General features: G+C 40.8%; 5 protein-coding genes across 6 annotated transcripts; 2 read left to right on the forward strand and 3 right to left on the reverse strand.

The window, feature by feature from the left end:
• The first annotated feature begins 68 nt into the window (after positions 1-68).
• Positions 69-3,424, forward strand: LOC145489934 (uncharacterized). Its single transcript, XM_081469021.1, has one exon. It carries the CDS (start codon positions 611-613, stop codon positions 3,422-3,424), a length of 2,814 nt encoding a protein of 937 aa, XP_081325147.1. The 5' UTR covers positions 69-610.
• Positions 3,425-5,091: 1,667 nt separating this feature from the next.
• LOC145489936 (kyphoscoliosis peptidase-like) lies at positions 5,092-9,786 on the reverse strand. The gene is made up of 2 exons (XM_081469028.1): positions 9,761-9,786; positions 5,092-8,302 (listed from the first exon to the last, which is right to left on the reverse strand). The coding sequence occupies exon 2, from the start codon at positions 7,549-7,551 to the stop codon at positions 5,098-5,100; it is 2,454 nt and encodes an 817-aa protein (XP_081325154.1). The 5' UTR covers positions 7,552-8,302; positions 9,761-9,786; the 3' UTR covers positions 5,092-5,097.
• Positions 9,784-14,921, reverse strand: LOC145489947 (intraflagellar transport protein 27 homolog). 2 transcript variants are annotated; one of them, XM_081469040.1, is made up of 7 exons: positions 14,872-14,921; positions 14,515-14,594; positions 13,337-13,396; positions 13,101-13,160; positions 12,519-12,636; positions 11,992-12,101; positions 9,784-11,381 (listed from the first exon to the last, which is right to left on the reverse strand). In XM_081469040.1, the coding sequence occupies exons 1-7, from the start codon at positions 14,903-14,905 to the stop codon at positions 11,283-11,285; spliced, it is 561 nt and encodes a 186-aa protein (XP_081325166.1). In that variant the 5' UTR covers positions 14,906-14,921; the 3' UTR covers positions 9,784-11,282. The 2 variants fall into 2 exon arrangements, with proteins under 2 accessions (XP_081325166.1, XP_081325165.1); XM_081469039.1 differs by having other exon boundaries at positions 11,983-12,101.
• A 101-nt stretch (positions 14,922-15,022) lies between these two features.
• Positions 15,023-18,517, forward strand: LOC145489941 (uncharacterized). Its single transcript, XM_081469033.1, has 2 exons — positions 15,023-15,160; positions 15,919-18,517. The coding sequence occupies exons 1-2, from the start codon at positions 15,102-15,104 to the stop codon at positions 16,640-16,642; spliced, it is 783 nt and encodes a 260-aa protein (XP_081325159.1). The 5' UTR covers positions 15,023-15,101; the 3' UTR covers positions 16,643-18,517.
• Positions 18,518-20,144: 1,627 nt separating this feature from the next.
• Positions 20,145-23,779, reverse strand: LOC145489937 (putative glycine betaine transporter). Its single transcript, XM_081469029.1, has 3 exons — positions 23,156-23,779; positions 22,870-22,924; positions 20,145-22,271 (listed from the first exon to the last, which is right to left on the reverse strand). The coding sequence occupies exons 1-3, from the start codon at positions 23,547-23,549 to the stop codon at positions 20,534-20,536; spliced, it is 2,187 nt and encodes a 728-aa protein (XP_081325155.1). The 5' UTR covers positions 23,550-23,779; the 3' UTR covers positions 20,145-20,533.
• Positions 23,780-23,786: the final 7 nt, after the last annotated feature.

Here is a 23,786-nt window from a genome sequence, read left to right on the forward strand (position 1 = left end):
AAGTGAAAATACTCCAATACACCGGGTATTTATTGATGTTATCGAGGTTATTTATCGTAACTGTCAAGGCTTAAAGTATTCACCTGGTATTGTACAATAGTTGTATTATTCTTTACATCAACTGTGAGGAAAATTAGCATTTTAAAAACCTTCACTCTCACGTACAGTATTTCAAATTAACCCCAGAGAGGGCGAAATTGGTGTTCTCATTTTCACTTCACTCGCGCTGGTTAAAACGGCAATTTGCACTTATTAATTTTTTCCGCGTTTGAAAATTCACCTGTGTTGGATGTTGGATGACGGCCAATAAATAGATTGATTTCACTGTACTGCCGAACCAAAGAAAAGGCACATGATGAGTTAGAAAGCGCTGATAAATAATTCATCTGTCCTAAAAAAAGGAGTTTTCAATTTCGCCGTTCAGTTATACGGGTGGTTGCTATGTTATGCATAAACACAGTGGCCTCGAAAGTTCTATCAATTCCTTGCGTTCGAGCTTGAATAACAAGAAGGGCTACGACGAAGCAGAATTTATCGTACTCAAGGCAAATGATGACTGGCACTCGAAAAATATAAATGAAGAGCTTTTAAAGATTTCATCGGAGTCCAAATGGGATGCGGAACATCAAAAACGCTGCAGGTAAATGCAGATGTCACTGAAGCTTCCAAAGTGAAGCAAGTTCATGCAGAAGAGGATGGAAGTCGAGGCTTCAATCCACGGAGTGAAGGAACTGCACCGAACCAGTACGACTGCAATGAGGACGTGCATTTGACGAGAACTGAAAAAAAGACATCTGCCGGGCTTATTAATCCGCCGCAACACAAAACCTTTGAGATCGGTGACAGCGTACACGTTCTTGGTTATGTTGGAGTTGTGAAGTTTGTTGGTGTCACTGAGTTAGGTGAAGGGGAGTGGATTGGCATTGAAATGCGGCGAGAACTTGAGCAAGGGAACAACGGATCTTACGAGGGACTTCAGTACTTTCCTTGTGCGCCCAAACGCGGTGTCTTTGCAAGACCTTCGGTGGTATTTCCTCATTGGGGTTCACAAGACAAGCCAGACAAAATCAACACTATTTCACCTGCTGCTCTAGCGCTTTTGCAAATTCGATTACGGCGCACACTTTCAGCAATTCGAAGGCGAAAGCTCCAGCTTCGCACGGATATCGAGAAGGCTGTGGATGTCCATGTTAAGGCAACACCGAGAAGCGAAACGGAGAGCGTCATTAAACTTAGCCAGTATCTCACAGAGCCGTATGAAACCTTGACAAGCAAGGCCCTCGCTTGTTATCGATGGATAACAACCAACGTGCACTTTGATGTAGAGGGATACTTCGAAAGAGCGATCGAGAAACGCACCGATGCCGAAAGTGTGTTGCGGGACCGTGTTACATCAAGTGAAGGTTACGCAACCCTTTTTGAGGAGCTGTGCCGAGCGTCCAACGTCCCAGCTAGGAAGGTAAAGGGTTTTGCTAAAGGCTATGGCTACCAGATGAGGCAAAAGATTCCAGAACCGAACCACACATGGAACGTGATAAGAGTTAGCGGTGGAAAGTGGTTCATTTGTGACCCGACTTGGGGCGCTGGACAACTTGGAAAGGACATGATGTTTCACAGAGATCCCAATGTCCATCAATTCATGATTCCCCCTTCTGCTGCGATTACAAACCACTTCCCTGTCGAAGAGAAATGGCAGTTTTTGGATCACCCCATCACAAAGGAGGCCTTCGAGAGATTGGCTGTTCCTTCTGGACATCTGCGCATGATGAATGTAGAGCTGTGTAGCCATAGAGAGAGCATGTACACGGCATCGGACAGCGAGCAAATTGAAATGACATTTTACGCCACGGATAGCACTATCTTGAAAGGAGTATTGAAGAGCGATGTCGCAGGAAGAGAGAGAGCTACTCGACGGAACATGGTCCTTGCCGAGCCCGATCGTGAAAAAGACAAAGTCAAATTGACCGCTCAGTTTCCCTCCGCCGGGGAATTTTTCTTAGACGTTATGGTCCTGGTGGACTCCAGATGGGAACATGGGGTCCGATATTGCATTTATTCCACGGCTGGTGTTGGAGAGAGCAGAGGTGGATTTCCCACTGTAAGCCTGAATTTAAAGTCCCTGGGGTTTCGGTTGTATAGCCCTTTGACGAATATCGAAACCAAGCATGGAAAATGCAGTGTTGACGTGATTTGCTACAAAAAGCGGTTCAGCGGGCTCGCGGGAAAGTTAATGAAGACGTCGAGTGTGGGAACCAACCAGACGGAAGATCTTCATTTGTGCTGCAGTGAAAAAACTGAAAATGGTTTTCGTCTCAAAGTTCACCTGCCATGCAAAGGGGAATACAAGCTGAGCGTTTACGCCAAATATTACGATCACAGTAAACCAGACGAATTTCTATGCACATACTTTGTCACTTCCTACAAAGGAGTCGGCCCCATGGCTGGATTTCCTGTGGTTACAGAGAGGCTACGACTCTGGGGTCTAACTCTTTCAAGTCACTCGGAAAACATTTTCGCAGAAAATGGGCGCTCTTCTATCATCCTGAAAAACCCCAAAGGTGTTTTACTGTCCGCGCATCTCACGCTAAATGACAATGATCTTCATGGAATGTGTTCTGTGGAAAACATGGAAAATGAGTCCACAGTTCACGCACATGCTCCTGAAAGCGGCGTGTTTACGCTAAACATCTTCGGTCGTAAAGTCGCTGATGGGAAATCTGAATTCCTGTGTTCCTACGCCATCAAAGCTCTCAAAGGTGTAAGCGACAATCCAGGCTTTCCTCAAATCTCAGAACTGTTTAAGAAATGGCAGATAGAATTGATAGATCAACACGAGAATATTTTGTCGGAGAGCGGCCGAACATCATTGAAGCTTAAGACACCTGGAAGCGTCTTAATCCAAGCCACTCTCCATCAAAACGAAGAAAATCTCCCTCATGAACTGTGTTTTACCGAAAGGGAAGACTCTATCAGCAAAATAAGCGTGCATTTGCCGACCGCCGGGTTGTACAAACTCAACATCTTCGGACGCGAGGGGCCCGGAGCCAAGGGACAGTTCCTATGTTCGTTCAGTTTGCTGGCGACGTCGGGATTCGGTGAAAACCCGGGATTCCCGCGGATCTCCGATGAGTTTCGGGCGTGGGGTCTCCGCCTGGAAAGCCACCGGCAGAACATCACTGTGTACGATGGTTCCGTGGCTATCACTTTCATTAATCCAAACGCTATCAAGCTCATTGTCTGTCTGTTAGACGAGAACGAGGTAACCCACGTCAAATCATGTTTGAGAACAGATCGAGCTGATGAGAGAGAGGTGATTTATTGTCAGCTTCCCAGTAAAGGGAAGTACAAATTGGACGTGTTTGGGAAAAACTCTGCAGATGCCAAGAAAAAACTGTTCTTGTGCAGTTACTCAATCTATTATTAGATCTACATGTTTAACCAGGGGGTACTCCCCGAAATTTTTAGTGGTATGGGGGTGCGCGTCTTTATTTCAGACCAAAACATGTAATTTTCAACACCCTATTTCAAACGTGTCCCAAACGTTGATATTCTATTACAGATCACTAGAATTAGTACACGTCTCTGATACATGAACTGAGTTAACCTGGAACCTGGACCTGGAATGGCTTCCTTTGAGTACACATTCGGGAAGGCCTTCGAATTTTCCGATTTCAATGGATAAAATATTGTATTAGTTTCATCTTAACAACGTGCTGTCTCATACCAAAATGGTCAAAATTTATTCCCCTATTTCAGACCAAAACGGCCCTCCCTCTTTGGCTCCACACAGCTAAAAAGTTTGCATAAGGGAGTACTTCCTGGGGAGGAATATAATATGCGTGAAAACTGAATGGGTTTGTTTACTTTGCCAATGTTTTGATACCTCGCAGGACATTAAATATTTAGAACGTCGGCGAAAAAAATTCAATATAGTTCGCTAAGGGTTTTGCTAATTATGAACCCAAACTTTATTAATTCCACAAACACCGTACCCCGAAACCCTTCCAAAACGTCCACTTTCGGCTTTCTCGTTCATGCGCTTTGCATTTACACGACGTGTCGTAGAATTACTCAGAATCCTTGACGAATTCTGCGGCCTTTTCTTCAAACACAGTTTGTTCTCCTTGTGTGCATGTACCCACCTAATGAGTGTGTAATTACGACGTACCGCGTGAGAACTCTGCGCTATGTATTTATATCGACTCAATACATTATAGCCTTACTGAACTAAGCTCACAAAAAAGCTTGTTAATGAGTTGTAATGAGCAAAGTAAGGGATAGCCATACATTTCAATTAAAAACTCTCATTACGAGTTTATTGAACAAGTGTAGCCATATGTTGATATCTCATTAATTTTTTCACTTTACAACTTATTTGCATAAAGTTGAAGATATGCTTCCCAGCGGTGTTGTTTTTCTTTCAAAACTCGACTAAAGAAATTTTATTTTTACCGAAACTGCCAAAGAACGCAGGATGACTGTTCGAAACAATAATGTTTTCTCACGCCACAACAATCGATTAAATTATTGAAAGGTTTTCTCAGTTTGAAATAACTGGAGCAAAACCAAAAGGAAAGACATCACATACCGAACCAACATAATTTATTAGCCAACAGAACTTGCAGCCAAGCGAAACATATAACAAATGGCAAGCACGGGAAAGCAATCATCCGATGGTAAGAGCGGGAAAACAGTGAACGATAGCAACCGCGTGAAAACGTGTAACCGGAAGCAAGCGCGGGAAATATGTAACCGATGCCAAGCGCGGGAAAAATGTAACCGATGCCAAGCGCGGAAGAAAACACATGTAACCGATGATGAGCGCTAGAAAACATGTAACTCCCGATGGCAAGTGCGAGAAAACATACACAGAAACGACAGGAAAACATGCAAGGCGAAACAAATCATCTTTGCACAGACTGCCTGGAGGTTATTTGTAAAAAGCGGTTTTCTGATAAACCAATCCACGAATCTTACCAATTTATCACGCAGAGGAAAGTCTCAGTCAAATAGGAACAAGCGTCCTTGAAAATCCACTCTCTTCTGCTTGCTTTCAATCAAGTAAATTCCAAACTGTTTAGTGTCAATAAATCACACTTAACTCGTATACAACACTTTGTATGTGCATAGAAACACTTGTTTTGTGCTGTCTATTGATAAATTCGTTCCAAAAACATTCAGTTTAAACTTTCCAGTATCTGGCAACTGGCACGTCGTCGTGGTCTTGTGGTCAGCGGTTTCCACCGGGCAAGAGTTGCCAATCTGCTTGTTATGCTCATCAAACAGCCATGACTTGATGGAAATATTGTTGGGATTATTAAACGTGACTGACACGTGACTATCACGTGAAACAATGTTCTCGACCTGATCCACCAATTCCAGTCCCCAGTCTTTGAACTCGTCCTTTAGGTACGGGAAGCCTGGGTTTGGGCTAGCTGCCAACTCTGACTTGATCATGAATGTTGCTAGGTATTCGGTTTCTTTACTTCCGGTCTTTTTACCAAAAATGTTCAGCTGAAACACGCCGGCTTCTGGCGTGTGTACAAGAATCGTGCTTACACCGTCCTCTGCGGCCTTAGCGAAACACAAACTGTTATCGAGATTGTGGTTCCCCTTCGCTAAAGACCCAACAACAGATACATCATCTGGGATTTTCAGCTGGACAGACGCTCGGCCATCCGGGACATAGATGTTCTCTCTAGGCTCCTTGAGTTCCAGGCCCCAGGAGACAAACGTGTCGGACATTCTCGGGAAGCCTGGAATAGGCCCTACACCAGAGAGTGCATTGATATAGTAGGTACAAACGTATGTATCTGAGTGGTCCTCATCAAAGTGCTTTGCGAAAATTTTCAGAGTGTATTCTCCCGCTAACGGGCAATGAACCTTGACCTCAAAGCCATTGTTCGTCTTCTCAGAGTAACAAAAAGAAAATCCTTTAAATTCCTTTTTAAGGCTTTTGTTTTTCCCTTCTAGTTCCAGCTGGCCGCTGATCCGGGAAATTTGGGAGTTGTAGTTGTGCAAAGAGATACAGGCTGTCCCATCTTGTGATACAATGTTCTCGAGCGGGTGATCCAGGTGAAACCCGGCTTCGTAAAACTCACTTCCCAACTGTGGGAATCCCCCTCGTTTTTCCGCCACTCCCTTGTTGGTGTGGATAACGTACTCTACTCCGTGATGCCATTTATTAGCCGAGACTTCGTCCCTTATATACAAATTCAACTTGTATTTGCCGGGAGCTGGGAACTGTGCTTTTAATTTGACTTGGTTCAGCCCAGATGGAAGGACCTGGGTCCACTTTCGTCCTTCGTGTTCTTTGCCAGAAAGGTTCTTCAGATCGCCTCGCAGTATCTTGAGGGAAGGAGAGTAGAACATCATTTCTATATTATCTGCATCACCAATATCGTAGATGCTTTCCTTGTGGCTGAGCACTTCAATTCCCATCTGGTGAATTCTTCCAGAAGGCACAACTAACTTCTCAAACTCCTCCTTGCTGATTGGTTTGTCGAGAAGTTGCCATTGTTCGTCAGCAGGGTAATGGCTGCAGATGGCGTACTCAGGGTCCATAAGGAACATGGCCACGTCCGGGCTCCGGTGGAACATCAAATCAGCTCCTAGGTAACCAGCCCCCCAAGTGGGCTCGCTAATGAACCACTCTCCATTGACTTGAACGCCATTCCACGCATGATTTTGGTCTTTAATCCGCTGGCCTGGTTCAAATCCATAACCCTTGGCATAGCCCTCGATAGAATGCACTTGTAATCCGGCAACTTTACCGAGGGCTTCAAACAGACTCGCATAACCAGCGCATACCGATGTTTTATGCCGCAATACACTGGCTGCATCGTTGCTCTTTTTCTCCGCCCTTCCAAAAAACCCATCGACGTCATAAGCTACGTTAAAGCTCAACCAGCGGAAGATTGCATAAGCTTTATTCCTGTCGCCTTGCCAGGGGCTCGTCAAGTACTCGCTCAGTACCTCCACGCTTTCGGTTTTCTCCTCCGGTGTCGACAACACGTGTGCGTCAATCTGCTTCTCGATTCCCGTGCGCTGCTGAAATCTCGCGAGTCGAATCCTGGCAAGATAACGGCGCATGCTAGTCTGAATAAAAGCGATTGTCCGAGGAGAAATACTTGCCGCTTCGTTGATGGCATCCACGTCTGTGTGTGGAAAGACAGTGGACGCTCGGGCAAACATGCCTCGCTGGGCCTTGCAAGTAAAATACCGAACACCGTGAAATACTCCATCATTTCCTTGAGGATGTCGACGGTCTAACTCAATTCCTATCCACTCACCGTCCCCAAAATTGTCAAGACTGCCGATAAACTTGACGCTACCTGTGTATCCCGAAACATGTACTCGGTCGCCTAGAGAAAATTTCTTTTCGCTGCTTTCAGTTAAGTTGGCTTCATGAGCGATGATTCGCGGCTTGTCTTCAAGTGGAGTCGGTTTTGAATCAACGTTGTCATTCGTATCTCGAACGACGGGTTTATTGTGGTCCACATTCGTGACTACGACGGCAGTTTCAACAGATTTTGATGATCCGCACCCCATGATTGCCAGAGGAGGGAAAATATTTGGTTTTCTCGCTTAAGTGCACTTATTCACTGCCTGGTGAATTTGATTTATTTATGCACCCATATGACAAAGACTTGCAAGGCAGCACGTTGCGTTGCCAACAACAAATGCTTTTGATATGGTAATCAGTCTGATATCAAATAAATCATAAGTAATCTCTTTAAGTAGCTTGTACCAATAACACAAAGCGTTCTACATAAAAAAAAAAGACCTCTTAGAAACAGTTCAAAATCACCTGCCGACAATTAATTGCTGCTTTTCGGGCAAAACAAGAAGGACCTTCATCATTGTAACAACAATAGAGAACGAAAGCTTAAGCTGCTTTTAGTTGTGAATAAATTATGAGGTTACTTTCCGTGCAATCAGACCATTCAGTAGGTGTATCTAACCATATTTGTTTGGAAGAAAACATCCCTTTTTTTTCCTTTTCAGAGTTACTTTCTATTTCAACGAGAAACATAAACTTTACGATAAGAGTACATAACAAATAGCATCTCTTTCATCAGGTTAATGACAAATCCAAAATTAATTGTTGTCATTCAGTAATGTATAGCCAAACTAAACATTTTGAACACTACTGACAGCCTGAAGCTTCATTTTTGAAAGCACGATTGCTTGATTATTCTAGTTTTTCCCTTTTCTTTCATTGTAGTGCCATGTAAAAGTTGTTTTAACTTTAAGTTACAAGAATCTAATTAGTTTTTTCATTAGCAAAGAGCTGATTATTCTTTAATTTAAGGTTACAGTATACCTTCAGGGGTGTCTCGCGCGCAAGCGATGTAGCGCGTGCAGTTTAAGCTGTAGATACCTAAACCCCTATATCAAATTAAAGCTTATGGAGCTGGCTATCAAACTATACCAAGAATTTTGAAAGAAAATGAATTGTCGAATTTTTCACGACCACTAAATGCGCGCGCCCGAATCACCTTTCGAAAGCTACAAGTCAAAGCGAATTTCGTTTTTCGCCAATTTAATTTTTTCCTCGGTTTCAGGGCCCAAAGCGATTAAAAAACGTGTCTGCGTTTTGGCATATTCAATTGCAGTAAAAAGTTACAGAACATTTTCGAAATAGGATTAAAAAAATGTGGAGTGATCGTACAAAAATCGCTCTCGAAGAAAAAGTATCTCGAAATTAACAATTCCCAGACACGCTTTTGTAGTTTATATGTTAAACTAGCCACTGTCCAAATTTAAGAGCAATTGAACAAAATCCCTTTGAGTTATAGCTCTTTAAAGTGTCTACTTCAACTGAAAAAATTTATTCGAGAAAACAGCGCTAAGAAAAATTTTATGCTTCGCAAACAAACTCCGCCCACAAACGCCTTCAACTGGGTTCTCAGATAACTGAGCCAATCAGTGCAGGGAACTCCTGGTGAAATTTACGCGCGAATCGCTAAAACCTTCTTATGTTTAGCAATGCGCTCAAGGAACCGAAGGCAGAGAGATAATTTTTCTGTAGCTCGGTTTTTCTTGAAGCTGGTCTGGCAAAATGGGGAAGACTAAAAAGGATACGAACGCTAGAGTGGCTGAGCGAAGGAAACAAACAAAACAAAGCGCAGAGAGCAACTGTATGTGGACAACTGTGCATGGATAATATTTCAAATGGTCTCAATGAGTCCGACGATTCGTCGATATCGGGCTCATCAGAAGAGTCTCTGTCAGCATCCCTGTTATTGCTGTCAAGTTCCGAAATTTTTACAGAACCTTTCTTTTCTCTTACCACGAATATTTGCCCGCCTTATATGATAACTATAGCTTCGTCCGCGTGGCGAACTTTCGCTTCTTCACTCATTGATGTATTTTCATTCGTTCTTCGCTGTTTTCGCTTTTTCGAACTGGTCCATGGTTTAAACGTGGTCTATGTTTACTTATAACTTAATAGAGACACGCCTAATACCAAAAATGGTGGGTAGTCAGAACAACAATGCTGATCAACTGAGTAGTCAATTCGTGACATCCATATAGGTAATTCCCGCGAAAATCATCTCGGTTGATTGCATACGCGCCATAGGGCTGTCAATCAAGAGGTAAACTTTTACTTCCGGTGAAAACATAAAACCGCCATTTCTCCGCCAATATTTAGCCTTTTCCAATTTTTTTTTTCCAGAAATTAGAGATTATTCTTCGACCACTATTTTGACCCAAAAATCCAAATTTGAAAAAAATTGCCGACCCGAAGGTATACTGTAACCTTAACCAAACGCATCGTCCAGAACATAACTTTATTCTAAAAGGAGAACATTTTATTCCTGTATACCTTTACAAGCAAACTGGAGCAATTATTTGAAACTTCAACCTCACCTTTTGATTATTGCTTGTGATAAATTCGTTATCAAAAGTTGTTTATAATCGTCCGCAATTACTCTAATTCAATGTTTACCGAAAAAACAAACGTGCAATAAACAAGCAATCACCTTAGCAATGACGTAAATATTTTTCAGGGTAACAATACAGCTTGCTAAAAAAGTTACAGGTAATAATGGGTCAGCCCGAGGATGGCTATCATCAAAGGCACTTTTATCTTTCAAGTTTTTAATCTTTTTAATCTTAATTTTTAATCTTTCGTTGTTACATGTAATCTTTTAACATCATGGGTGACTAATTACTCCTTAATTTTGGTGCGAAATTTCAGCGTTAATTTATAACTTCACAAGTAAAATTACTAAATCGCCATAGCAACGTTTGGAGCGAAATTTCTCGCTTCATGGACGAGTCAGGGACTGTAAGCGTAATTTGTCACCTATGATATATCAACTGATATACTCGTGAAATTAGAAATGATTTCACTTACGTTTTGTCAAAATTACAATAGTTTCCCTCTTCTTAATGAAATTATTAGAAATTCGACAAAACGTAGGTGAAATTATTTCCTAATTTCACTCGTCACCATTTGATTACCCATACTTATATATCTTGTTTATACCCTGCTGTGTGACAATTCAAATTGAGTCGCAGGACTATCACGAGGCACTATTTTGTATTCTGTAAAAGGAGATTCTCTATAGCGTTTGAGTCTATGACTGGAATCCTGGTGTGTGACCATTTAAATGAACGATACTTTTTTTTCTCATGTGGTATTGTAGATTTTGCTGTACAAGGTGGTTCTAACTTTAAAATTTGTGGATGAAACCCTAGAGTGTGACCATTTAAATATAATGAAAGCTATTGAGCAGAATTTTCATGTGGTACTGTTTATTATGCTGTACAGGGTGTTTCTAACTTTTTAGGGCTGTGGATAAACCTTAGTGTGAACATTCAAATAACTAATTGCAAGGTACTTTCATGTGGTACTGTTTATTATACTTTACAAGCTGGTTCTAACTTTTAAGTCTGTGGATGAAACCCTAATGTGTGACCATTCAAATGAAAACTATTGAACAGTACCTTCATGTGGTACTATTAATTTTGCTGTACAAAGTGGTTCTAAAGTTTAAGTACTTAGAGCTTTGAACTGTCATTAATCAGAATTTTACATGAAGGTTTAAGAGTCTATCTTTAGTCATCAAAACACTAACGAGATTATGAAAGCTTTGAGATTGATTACATGACTGTACTTACAACCAGAAACAAAGGAAGGCAAAAGCGAAAATATCAGTTTGAGTTCTACATGATAGAGCTGGGCTCCAAATAAATTAAAGTACTTCAAACACCATCTCTCTAGATAAGATTGGCAACAGTTGACTTGAACCAAAACAAAAATAACACTGTTATGTCAATGTCTTCATCTGCTCAACTTTCTCATTGTAAAGATTGTGGAATTCTTTTGCCAAGTAGTAAAATGGTGCCTCCACGTTCTCGTGATCTTTCTGTGAACAGAAGGCAACATAGAACCCTCAGGAAAATGCCGCTGCATGTAGACATAGCAGGCATTTGCATAAGTTACGATAGTTTCACAAATTGTCGTCAAAACTTTCAAATGTTCAAGCTGTAAGTTGATTCCTTAGAGAGTAAAACAGTACTGTTTAGGCACAGATATGGGATTAATGGTGACTGATTTCTAAAACAATAAGTACCTTCTAGATGGGTCCAGGGCCATTTTCCCTTAGGAAATGTTCTGGATTTGTTTATCCTTTACGTCCCCTTTTTGGGGTTTCTGAGCAATTCTGAAAACCTCATGGATTTCCATAAAATGGTGGAAACCGGTATGAATCTGTACCTGACTTTTGGCTCACGAAATTGCAAGATAATTTGAGTTTGGAGACATCTTTATCTGATAGTTTCTAGTCCAGGCATTTTAGTGGCACGCAAGAATTATACCAAAAATTCAATCTTTTTTAAGTGACAAAGTAAATTATTTTAAAGTGATAATTTGTAATTATGGTTGAATTATCAAAACTTTTGCATCTTCAAAATGCTTCATGATGTACCATGATCTGACAGGAAAAACTAGTTGAGACTTAAATAGACCTGACTTACTGCAGAGCACTCAAAGTATTCCAGGCCCTTGGAGCTAGCAAGCTCACGCCCTTGTTTTGTAGATATCACTCTTCTCTGCTTGAGGTCAGTTTTAATGGCCACCAGAGCTCCTGAAAATGCAGATTACACAGTCATAAATTTCTACTTTTCAACAAAAGACTTTGAAATGAATGCAACAAAAGTGTTATCCATTTCAAACGTATAAACCAACGAGTGTTAATATTTTGCATATTTTTGAAGTTACTTATTTTGAAAAGTTAGTTCTTTGGCTTCCACCACAGCCTCAAGTGGATTTCTTTCTCACGCTTTGATATGAGGTCTAACACCATACTCTGACAACTGTCTAATGGTTATATGTATTAAATTAGTCATCTCAGAAAACAGAGAAAAATTGGACTTGGAAAAACAGAGAAGCTGGTTACAAAGCATGACTGTGTGGTGAAGGAAAAACTACACTAGCCTTATTTATAATAATTTTGTCGTTTTTCTGTCAGTTCAGTTCAGTTTATTTTCAGTCTCAGTCTTACCGGGTAAACTTTGATTTGGTTTTTGTGCTCGGCACCTCTCATACCACTTGTTACAGGCATTGAACGACTGTTCATTGGTCACATCATAAGCCACAAGAAACATGTTTGGCTGTGTCCACTATAGGCAGTAACAATCATATGATATCAATTGCTTGACTGGATAAATTATAAACTATTAATAGTAACAGGGTTCAGGGAAGCTATATGTTTTCAATGCAGGCTTCTAGCCAGATGGGCATCCAGGTGTCCTTGGATGGCCACTTATTAAAGAAAATTGTTTCATTTTTCATATGTTGCCTTATAAATTGTTCATTTGAGCAGACCCTATACCACATTTTGGACGCGGCCACTTTTAAAATCCTGACTAAAAAATAGTTACTATACTTTATTACATTCTTATGTCAGGGCCATAGCCATAAAAAAAATATGACTTAGGCAATGTGCATGGTTAAATTTTCTTCCTAGGTATTTAGGGTGATTATGATGACCATAAACAACAACAACAACAGCAAGGACTGCTCAGGCAAGTGCCTTGATTTGCTGGTTAGTAGCTATGGCCTTGTACGTACATGTGGCACTTACATGCTGTTGAACTATGTCAGCAAACATTTCCTTTCCTGCTGAGTCATAAATGTAAAGTTCCTGAAAAGATGAACAACAACACACACCTAAGAGTCTGCAATTTTCATATTATGAGAGTATTTATGATGCAACTGATTAGAAATGTTTCTCACAAAATGCTAAATAAATACATTAGTCACTCTACTTTTCTTGACAAATTTTTTACTCTGTAATGATTTCTCATTAAATAAGCTTACCACACTGTCAGAAGTCTCTGGGATATTGACAGACTTTACACAGACTTCTACTCCAGCTGTCTGAAAAAAAAAATGGTGAAAAACAATATTATTAACATCACACGCATAAGAGGGGAGGTCAGATTTGACTATCTTAAGTTAGTAATAGCTTAAGTTTATTTTTCCGGAGTTTACAGAGGATGCTGCCAAATACATTTCTTGTGGCTCAATAATGCTCAAACCACAGTCTGGCATACTAACCATTACTCCACTCTGCTTCACACCCTTAGAGCAATAACTGTGTAGTAGTATCTAAAATACTGGTAGCTATTCTGTCTCTAAGATACTACATGTGTAGTGATTGGGCAAATAAGCTTCCCCTATTCTACTCTGTGACCCACTAAATTTGAAGCCGTTTTTGTCTCCGAAAAGTTTTTGATTTATCTCCAAATTTTCTTTGTGCTGATGGGAAACAAATATTTTACCACTGATAATATTAATCAAGTCTTACTTAATAAGTTACTTACAAACATTATATTAAAGACCTCTTTATTTTCTTCAAATTTTGATGGTGTCTTTTAAACCTGCTAATGACTTGGTAACTCATATTGCTTTTGAGGTACATCAGTGATTTGAAGCTGCATGACTTGAGATAGTTTCCTCAACCCATCAGACATACACAATAGAAATTCATAAAATAAGTAAGATATTACGTGCGCTCTCAATGGTCAGTAAGTGTGTTTAGATAAGAGTATGTAAACATGGTTGTGACATTTTAGATACATGCATAGTATTGAGAAATATTTTATAAAAGTACTTTTTCTTTGTCTACATAGCCACATCTAAACACTTGAGGGGTTGGGAGAATTCTGTGCAAACCTTCGACTGTGTCTTGGGTTTGCATAACTGTGTTGAATTCTCCCAACCCTCCTCGTGATTAGATGAGGTTATGTAAACACAGAAAAAGTGCTCTACTGCTTAAATAATAAATATCTTATTAACCTCGTCTTCGCAGTCTGTACTGTAAGTTACAGATTCTTGTTTTCCCCCTTGAATTTGTGGCCTAATTGCGCAGCATGCTTGGGCCATAAATCAAAGCAGGAAAAACTTGGGTCATAACTTACAGTAAGGACCTCAAAATAGGCTAGTAAGAGGTACATGCAAGTAAGCTTATTTAACTGACAAACTGAGTAGCTCACCATGGTATAATTTTTAGGAAAATGTGTTCCATCACTGTGAAATGCTTGTGTTAGTGCACTCTTCCCCACACAAGGATCACCTATAAGATGACATTACCATATATTTCATGCCAGTTTCAAATTATTGACCGCTAATCTATAAGTTAAAGTTTACACTGACAATGAATTTCAGCTGTGTAGTTGTGGACGCATGTGGCAAAAAGTTGTTTTCATAATGCGACTAGTTTTCTTGTTAACTGCAACAAATTTTATACTTAACATAATACCAACACGCTTCTAGTTCAATAATAACACACAAAGATAAAGTAAACCATGTGTATGTCGGTACAATGCAAAGAATGACAGTTTGTTTCTCACCAGCAAGAATAACTTGAGCTCGGAGAACCACCATCTTTGCTGTCCCTGAGCCAGCGGTGTATGTTTAGCGAAGTCAGCTGGTTACCACGACGACGTCTTTGTGAACAGCAGCGAAAACCGCAGCGAGAATACCTTCCATTTTAGGGCCAAACGCTCTCTAGTTTATCATGAATTTATGACTCATGGAATCCTCTTGAGTGGCTAAATCGTCGATAAAAGAAGGTCTCAGGATGGCGAGTATTTATTTGCCTCCGATCGCCCGCAAAAAGAAGGTAGACGGCTACCCACGGTAGGTTCTGACTCTCGCTGCTTCTAAATATTTAATTTAATCATGATGAAATCTTCATGGATTGATAAGATAAACAGACTTGTTTGTGGTCAGGTAATCAGCCATTCATCATAGATTAAAGGTGATTTTCGTTGTGAGCCTTGCGTTTCCGCAAGAGGAAGAAAAAACAAGGGCAAAATGTGTAGATACCAATAATTTTGACGGGAAAATGTATCAGATACGATTTGCGCGCGAGCGCGCGTTGTCTCGATTCACTCAGTTTACATAGTTTCAACTTTCAAGGCATTCTGTGTACCTGTTGTATTAAAAGGGGCAAACGTCTCAAAGTCAGTCTATTCAAAATTGTAAACGACAACAAAGTCAATATTTCGCTTCTTAGTAAGAAGTTGAAACCTGATACCTTTTCTTTCAATAGCAATCTTAATTAGTTAGACTTAATTAGACACCCAGTCGCGATGAATTTTCATGACCAAGTAAACACTTTACACGAATAAGAGTTGTATGTAGAGATGATATTTAAAAAAATAAATAAATAGAGCATGTCCCAGCAATGAAATGCTTGAAAACCTCGAAACCTCGCTCTACCTCCATACATTTATGGATATAGAAATACTCCTGTTCACACCCCTCCTACTGTCTGCAATGGACTGGTCTGGGAATGGTGTATATTTAAGCTTGATCTCATTTTGTCATTAATGATATAATAATAATGCCATCCATATCCATCGAAATGGAATTTTATTTTATTTTATTTCCAGTCAGGACACCTCCAGGGTTTTTGCTGATCTGCAAGGAGATAATTCCCCTGGTAAAACAAGTTACAATGCACATTACACAGGGCGTGCATTACAGTTATCTACCCAACAGAGTGTGACAGCTGGACCAAATAACAAACCCCACCCAACTAATGTGACATTTCTGCGCCAGAATCCAAGATTTATCTGTGAGCCAATCTGTTATGTCAAAACAACTGTTGATACCCAAGAAACGCATCCATCATGGTGGCCAGATGAACTGCCTGAAAAATCAACCAAGGTGCCTCAACATAGCTTTGATTCAACTGCACGATATGATTATCGACCTCCACCCTTCCCTCATGAGCGATCAATGATGCACAGTGGTAGTCTAGCCATGCAAGGAACTCCAACAACAAATGGGATCATTTCTCAAGCTGTTCTCAAGACTGGATGTAAAATGCCAAAGGTTGTAGAGAAAATCTCTTACGAACATCAGTTTAATTCAAGATTGGACCCCAGCCATCCGATAAGGGGACGCAGACATGGAAGTTTTATATGGAAAGTTGTGTCTGATGTAGGCAAACAAAATAGAAAAAACAGCAAACCTGTTGAGTATGCCTACAGAGAAGATGAATCAGTAGACATAAAGACCACCCAGTTCACAGCAGAAAACAATGCCAAAGATGAACAAACCACAGAATTGAACAAATCTGATGAGACACAACCTTCTACTAATGAAAGTTGAATTTTTGTTTAAATTGAAGTTACTTTATTAGTAACAAAGACAAATATTTGATTGCATTTTTTAAAAAGTTTGTATAATTTGCACAATGGTTGTGGTATCTGTATAGCAGGTTACAAAGTGTTTCCTTGCATCCACAGCCCTAAATTTTAGCAACATTTTTTTTATTTTATTATCTTTTTATTATTATCATTGTATGGCTACGTACTGGAACAGATATTTCCTTCATATTTATAATAACAACATGCAAGCTTGTTAGTTAAAAAAGTATTAAATCTGGCATTTAAAATGCATTCAAGAGTTCTTTATGTCTGATTTACGATGTGAAAGTCTCTAGACCTAACTCCAGTCACTTCTAAATACTTAGCTGAGTTTCCATAATTGCAAACTGCATAATTTTCACGTCAATTAGTGAGTTAAAATAAGTATTTTTCCCCAACAGCAACAGGCAATTATGTATTCTTTGGATGCGCCTTAAAACATTTTTTTTAAACCCAAGTTTGAAGAATCATTCTATAAATTATGTATGTGTTCACACAAATCCCACCTCATATTGCCTGCATGCCTGAATTTGGATTTAAAATTTTGAGGAGATTGTTGTTATTGTCACGTGGCAAGGTAGTCTTGGAAGTAAATCCAAGTGTTCTGGTTGGTTCTTTCTTGGCTGGAATTTTGCCATATGGACTGTTTTCATGGAAACCCTGGGGGGCGGGTACTCCCAGCAAAATTGGGTGGGGGTGTGCAAACCCATGCCTTATTTATGACCAAAATCTGCAATTTTCCCTACCCTATTTATGGGCTGACCAAAAATTCAATACCCTATGACCACTGCAGCTGCCACAGTTGCCCTAAAAATAATTTATGAAGGGCTTTTTCTCATGATGGTCCCATTGATAATGATGAAAAGGAAGCTTCTCATAAAAGGCATACCCAATTCAAGACTAGAGTACAAAAACCATACCCTATTTATGACCAAAATGGCCAAAGTCGATACCCTATTTATGACCAAATTGGCTGAAAAACCATACCCTTTAGGACTGCACATACTTATATAGCCCATGTAAGGGAGTACCTCTCCTGGAATGGAAACGGTCATAAACTGTGTATTTTTTGCTTCCAAACGCCGGCCAATTAAAAAAACTTGCAGCGCTTACTAACCTAGTTTGCTTGAGCTGTAGTGGAAAATATTGGCCTTCAGTCACATTTGTATGGACCTGGTGCTGCACTTGGCCCATACTGTCATGACCTCGGGTCAGTAATTCCCAGTACAGACCTCACGCTCAGTTAGTAAGAAGTTTTATTGATCATGTTGTTGGAAAAAATCCACCCTTATGGGATCACTACCTTATCGTGGTAGGGTGGTTTGGGTGTCCCAATAACCCGGAGAGCTATGCCGGCTGGAGTCTTGAACTCCTGGTAGGGTCACCCACGCCGGACTGGTCAAAGGGTAGGGGCCTGACAAAAAGTGATCCCCTGGCCCTCCAGGTTGGGGGTTTAGCACAGAGCCAGCAACCCTGTCCTGTAAAAAAACATTATGTTACGGAAACAGCAGCAGAGGATACAACCACAACTGTGTGTCGTGGCCTTTCAGAGTCACCTCAAATGACACGGATGAATGGCAGAGGTGAAATCCGCAAGGAAGCCACTGACAGGATTATGAAAGTCCTAGGCACCAAGATTGCTGCCCTACGTGCCAGTGGGCACAATGGGCAGTGAGTGAGTTAGTGAGAGTTGGAAAATCCATCAAATCCATCAGTGCCTAAAAGCCACTGGTACTTCCCACTTTATCATATTAGCTCATATTGCATAAGAGCTGACTTTATCTGGATTTCCCCTAACTGGTCCTAAGGGGCGCTTTGTGGTGATGTCTATTATCTAGATGTTTGGAGGTGGTGTCCCAAAATGTCAGTCATCGGATGTCATACATACATATATACTTACATACTTTATTTGAAATAGGTTAAATTAAAGGCAACCAGAGGCTGATGTGGACCTATATTTAATCTACAAGTAATATTATATAAAAATTACGCTAACGATCTAAATACAATTATCAATTTAAAATTGTAGTGAAAATTACTAAATTAAAAATATGTATAATCTTGATTCTTATGTGAGACCACGCATGCTTCTTTCAGAAAGCTAATGTTTTTGATGAAAAATTTATGGCGACACTGTTTTAAAAGGTTCTTGAAGTTCTTTAAGGAGTTGGACTGTTTGAGAGCGGTTGGAGTTAGTTCCCATGCTATTGGGCCTCTATATCTTAAGGAATTTCTACCAATGTCCAAGTTGAATCTAGGTAGTACAAAGTGATTACTATTTCTAAGATTATAGTATGGGTTAGCAATACTAAGGAGGTTTGTTATTTTATCTGGGGTAATGTTACAATTTACTTTGTACATTAGGGTGAGTAGTTTCTTTTTATATTGATTTGATAGTGGCTCCCATCCAGTTGTTTCGAAGGCGTCTTGTCGAATGTAGCATCTCGAATGTCAGATATTCTATATCGCATGTCGAATGACACTTATAAGCTTCCGTATTTCTGCCTCCGTCAAACAAATATTTCAAGAAAAGTGGCAGCAAAAAGGGGAGTGGCCCAAATCGAGTGGTATAAACGTCACTTATATGCCACCTGGGGTGAACAGAAGCGTGTAGATAACGAAACAGCAACTTAACAGGATACACTGAAATTCTGACAAGAGGACAAGACGTTCGCCGACTTGCAAGCCGCGCGTAATCTGGATATGGTCGTTGCAGTTTTGACATTTTTCAAGACTTGTCTCGAAACCTCTGAGAAATTATCCCAGAATACTTGTGATCGTAAAATTGAACACTTCCATTCACTGTTGGACAATTCCAACACACTCATGTCAACCAAAACGTTTGTACCGGCTCGTATTGTACGTTACATTCAGTGTTCTAGCTTGTGAGAATTTGATATTTTGTTTATAAAGCGCAGAAGTATCGAGATCTGACTGAATCCTGTTCTGATCCTACTATTTGTGTGATACTCATTGTCACTTAAGTGCCCGGGAAGGGGGAGTCATTGTCATTCCAGTTGCTATAGTTACATGGAACCCCATGAGAGTGGAGAGGTAGGATCGAAGAGGACAGCATTATCGACTGGCGTTTCATTTCGGAATCAGGTAACAAGTGAACGTCACAGGATTTTACGAGTTGTTTTCTTTCTTTAGAGATGATACAAGAATCAGTACGTGTTGCTTATAAACTTTAAAACCATGGCTGTATTGTGTATACCGATCGATCCTAGAAGGGAGAACAGGACATTCTCCTCCCATAGTCATTTACGTTAAAGGAGTTGGCCATGAGAACTTTCTAAGTTGTCTCAAGATATGAAATTTTCATGGCATGCCAAAATGAACCTCCGTACGTAGTTGATGAAACGTGTAAAGCATCTAACCATTCCCCCGCTCTGTCGTGATCTCAGACTGACCACTCTTCGTACACACCAGGTGCTCTCCAAATGACAACCGTAAACAACAGATCACACAACAACGGACTTTACTTCTAAACGTTTAGCGCATAGTTTCCAAGTGCTTCATGAGCATTACTACAGTTTGAATGGTAAAGGGCAAATACTATTTTGGCAAGTGATGCTGGTTTTAGGTAGATAACAAATTTTACTCCAGCTTATTTCAGAACAATTGACAACGCTTTAAATCAGTTTCTGGCAAATAGCGTTCAATCGACAATCTTAGTCATTTTGTAATCTTAGTCTGCAAGCTTTGGAAAACGAAGGCTTGAGTATGTCAAGGCCACTGACTGATTGCTAACACACCACCGAACATGTAAAGACAATGTCAATGGAGAATATCATAAACAATGTTTAACGTATCATTTGATGAGAGAGGGTTTGGCCAAAATCTGTCCCTCTTATAACTTAGTCATTTCTGATCTATTACGACTGGTATCTTTGTGAGCAGGATTCTCGTTGCTGTGGCCAAGTTCAGTATCGCCACTCTTCCTCGGTTGGTGATTCAGCGCGTGTTGGTCCATCTGATAAGCAGCAAAAGGGTACAAGAGCATGACCACAAAGAAATCCTCCACCATGCTTCCATGTATTCCATCTTCTTCTCTTATGCCAGTTCGGATGGCTGTTGCAACACCGAAAAACAAGAATAGGACGGCCCATCCGACATACGAGATTCCATACACCGGCAGTAACTCCGCCACCATCATGGCAATCCAGGCATAAAATGGAACTCCCATAAGAATCATGTAACAGGCCATTCCTCTTGGGGAGCTGGGCTTCCTTCGTTCTGCGGCAATACCAATCACATACCAAGGAGCAACTGTAGCAAGTAACAACTTGAAAACAGCACTGCATGACGGTCGACTGATTGGACTAAACAAGGAGATGCTAAACTGCGGTCCATTGGGATCCAAATCACCAGCTTCCATCTGAACAGCTCTCCACAGCGCCACACACATAAAACACAGCAAAATGGTGTACGGAAGTCCAGCAGCAATGGATACGGCCTGCAAGGCCTGCAGCGCATCTGTACCTCCAGCGTAAAGTAAAGCTGTCGCGGTGGCACCTTCCGTCAAGGCCCAGAACACGCGCTGTGGTACCGGAGGGTCAGGATCTCCGTTTGCAGACAGGCAGTCGATGACCAATGAGCCACTGTCTGAACTGGTGACAAAGTAAAGAATTATGCCGACCAGGGACGTGACTGACAGGAATTGTCCAAGATCTCCATATTGATCCATCACGTCGAACCACATATCATTCTTCGTGCGACAGGACAGACGGTACAAACCATGAAAGCTCTGTGTAGCCTTTTTACCTCCCAGGGGTGATGAACATGTTATGTTTGCCAAGGCTGCGCTTCTTTCCATTCGTAATCCGGATCCACCAAATATAGTAAGCCAAAGAAAGGTGTAAAATATTGGTGCCGTCAGGGTGGCGTTGATGAATTCTTTGATCGTTCGGCCTCGTGAAATCTTAGCGATGAACATACCCACAAAAGGGCACCAGGCAATCCACCAACCCCAGTAGAAGATGGTCCAGTCGTTCATCCACTCGGAAGCCTCCAGTTTATCCGGAGCGTTGTGGAGTTGTGCAAAAGCATCGGTGTGGAATCCGATCTGAACGACATACTGGAGGTAGTAGCCGATACTTTGAACGTACAAATTTAGCAGATACCAGGTGTCATCAAAGAACAGGACAATCAACATCAGTATCATGCCAATTCCAAAGCACAGTTCACTTAGGCGCCTGATTCCAAGTTTCAAGCCACTGATTACTGAGAGGGTTGCACAGGCCGTCACGCCCCAGATGGTGATAATCTGGTTTGTGGTGCTGAACGCGATGTCCCTGTTGAGTCGCTGAAAACCAGCATTGAGTTGGATCGCCCCAAGACCGAGGCTTGTACACACTCCAAACATGGTGCACACAACCGAGAGGGTGTCGATGAAGTCGCCCATCCATCCATAGATCCTGTCACCAAGCAGAGGATAGAAGCAGGATCGCATGGTCATAGGAAGGTCTTTTCTGTAACTGAGGAAGCCAAGTAGAAGTCCAACCACCACATACACAATCCAACCGTGAATTCCCCAGTGAAAGAACGTGATGTTCATGGCATCTTGGGCTCGTTGGTTGTCGGAATACCTGTTATTCGAAAAGTGGAAGTTAGTACAGCGGGAAAACTTAATATGTCTGAAGCTCAGTTCAAGCTAAGGTTTCAGATGTTGTCAGTGTTTTGTATATTAATCTGTGAACACTATTTTTCTCGAATTTTTCAGTTTTTCATCGGCCAGCTGTCCATATTCATTCGATTTGGAGAAAATCTGGGCACAAAGTAATGTAGAAGATTGTCGAATTCTTTGATAGACAAAAAGACTTTCTAGATGAAGTTGCCCTCTTAGCTTTTGTTTTAAAAATGGGGCTTGTTGAAAAATTGAAAGAACAGGTGTAAGTCACCAAAGGCATTAGATGAAAACTTTGCACCAGAAATATATTTCCAAACAAATGATGAAAGGTAACTCGGAAATTTAAAGTGCCAGTGAGAGCGATAAGGTTTGTTTGGTTATAGCATCATACATTTGAGGATTAATGCCTGGCAAGTCCGTTGATCACTAAATATTTCATTTACTAGCAACTGACAGTCTAACCACTTATTGAACGTATTTGATGAAAAACCAAGTAAAAAATTCAAATCAATGAATACTGAAGCATAATGAAACAGTAATACCGACAGTGCACATACCTTCCAAAGTAACGATTCCCATAATGTCCAGGTTCGTAATGCCAGATGGGTTCCGCTTAAAAAGAAAAGGAAGAACCAAACTTTATCAAAAGTTTTAACGAACGCTTTTGATAACACGATAACTTACTCAGCAATTTAGCGAAGCCGGATGGAACGAATGAGTTGACCTGCATCTGATGCACAACTCTCATTCCGCAAGGTTTTCTACATGTGCATTTCTGAGCACAAATAAATGTTAATGGTATGATCCTTCGAAACCAACAACTTTACAAAAAAGATCACTCACCTACTCCAAAATAGAACAGGCCAATCCCGATGCCAGCAGCAAACAGCATGGTGAAATATGTAGCGTCGTTAAATTCGGGTTTTTCGTGCGGTTTGCCCAGCTTCAACTTGGAATACTTGGACAAATACAGCACAATAATGAACAGGGCCCACACGTCCTGAGTGCCGATGTATAGCCAAGTGAATTTTAAAGTGATCCATCCTCTCCACTTGGCCATCTCTTCGTTTGCCGCTTTAGCTTTCAAGATACTCCACACGACAAACCCCCAGATGATGAGGGCGGAAAGAAGAGATACAACTGGGTTGAGCCGAATGTTGAGTGCAAAGTTGCAGCAGCAGGGAATCTTGAAACGAAGCCATCGACATTTCTTCGATGCGTTTTCTTGAGCGTTCATTCTGTGGTTGTTCTGTCAGGTTTGAACTAAGAAATGCACAGTTTGACTTATATACAGTAATGAGCGTGACTATTTCGATCTGCCAATTATTGTGCATTTCATTTAAATGCTTCATATGCTACCACCGTGCGCTCGCTTCTCATTACACCTCTGACAATGGCAAAGCTAGTCAGAGGGCTATCATAAGATCTTCGGGTGTTGGCGAGTTCCAAATTTGGAACCCAAGGGAATTCATTA

The sequence above is a fragment of the Orbicella franksi genome, chromosome 6 (genome assembly GCF_964199315.1).
Source record: "Orbicella franksi chromosome 6, jaOrbFran1.1, whole genome shotgun sequence".
Taxonomy (NCBI): Eukaryota; Metazoa; Cnidaria; class Anthozoa; order Scleractinia; family Merulinidae; genus Orbicella; species Orbicella franksi.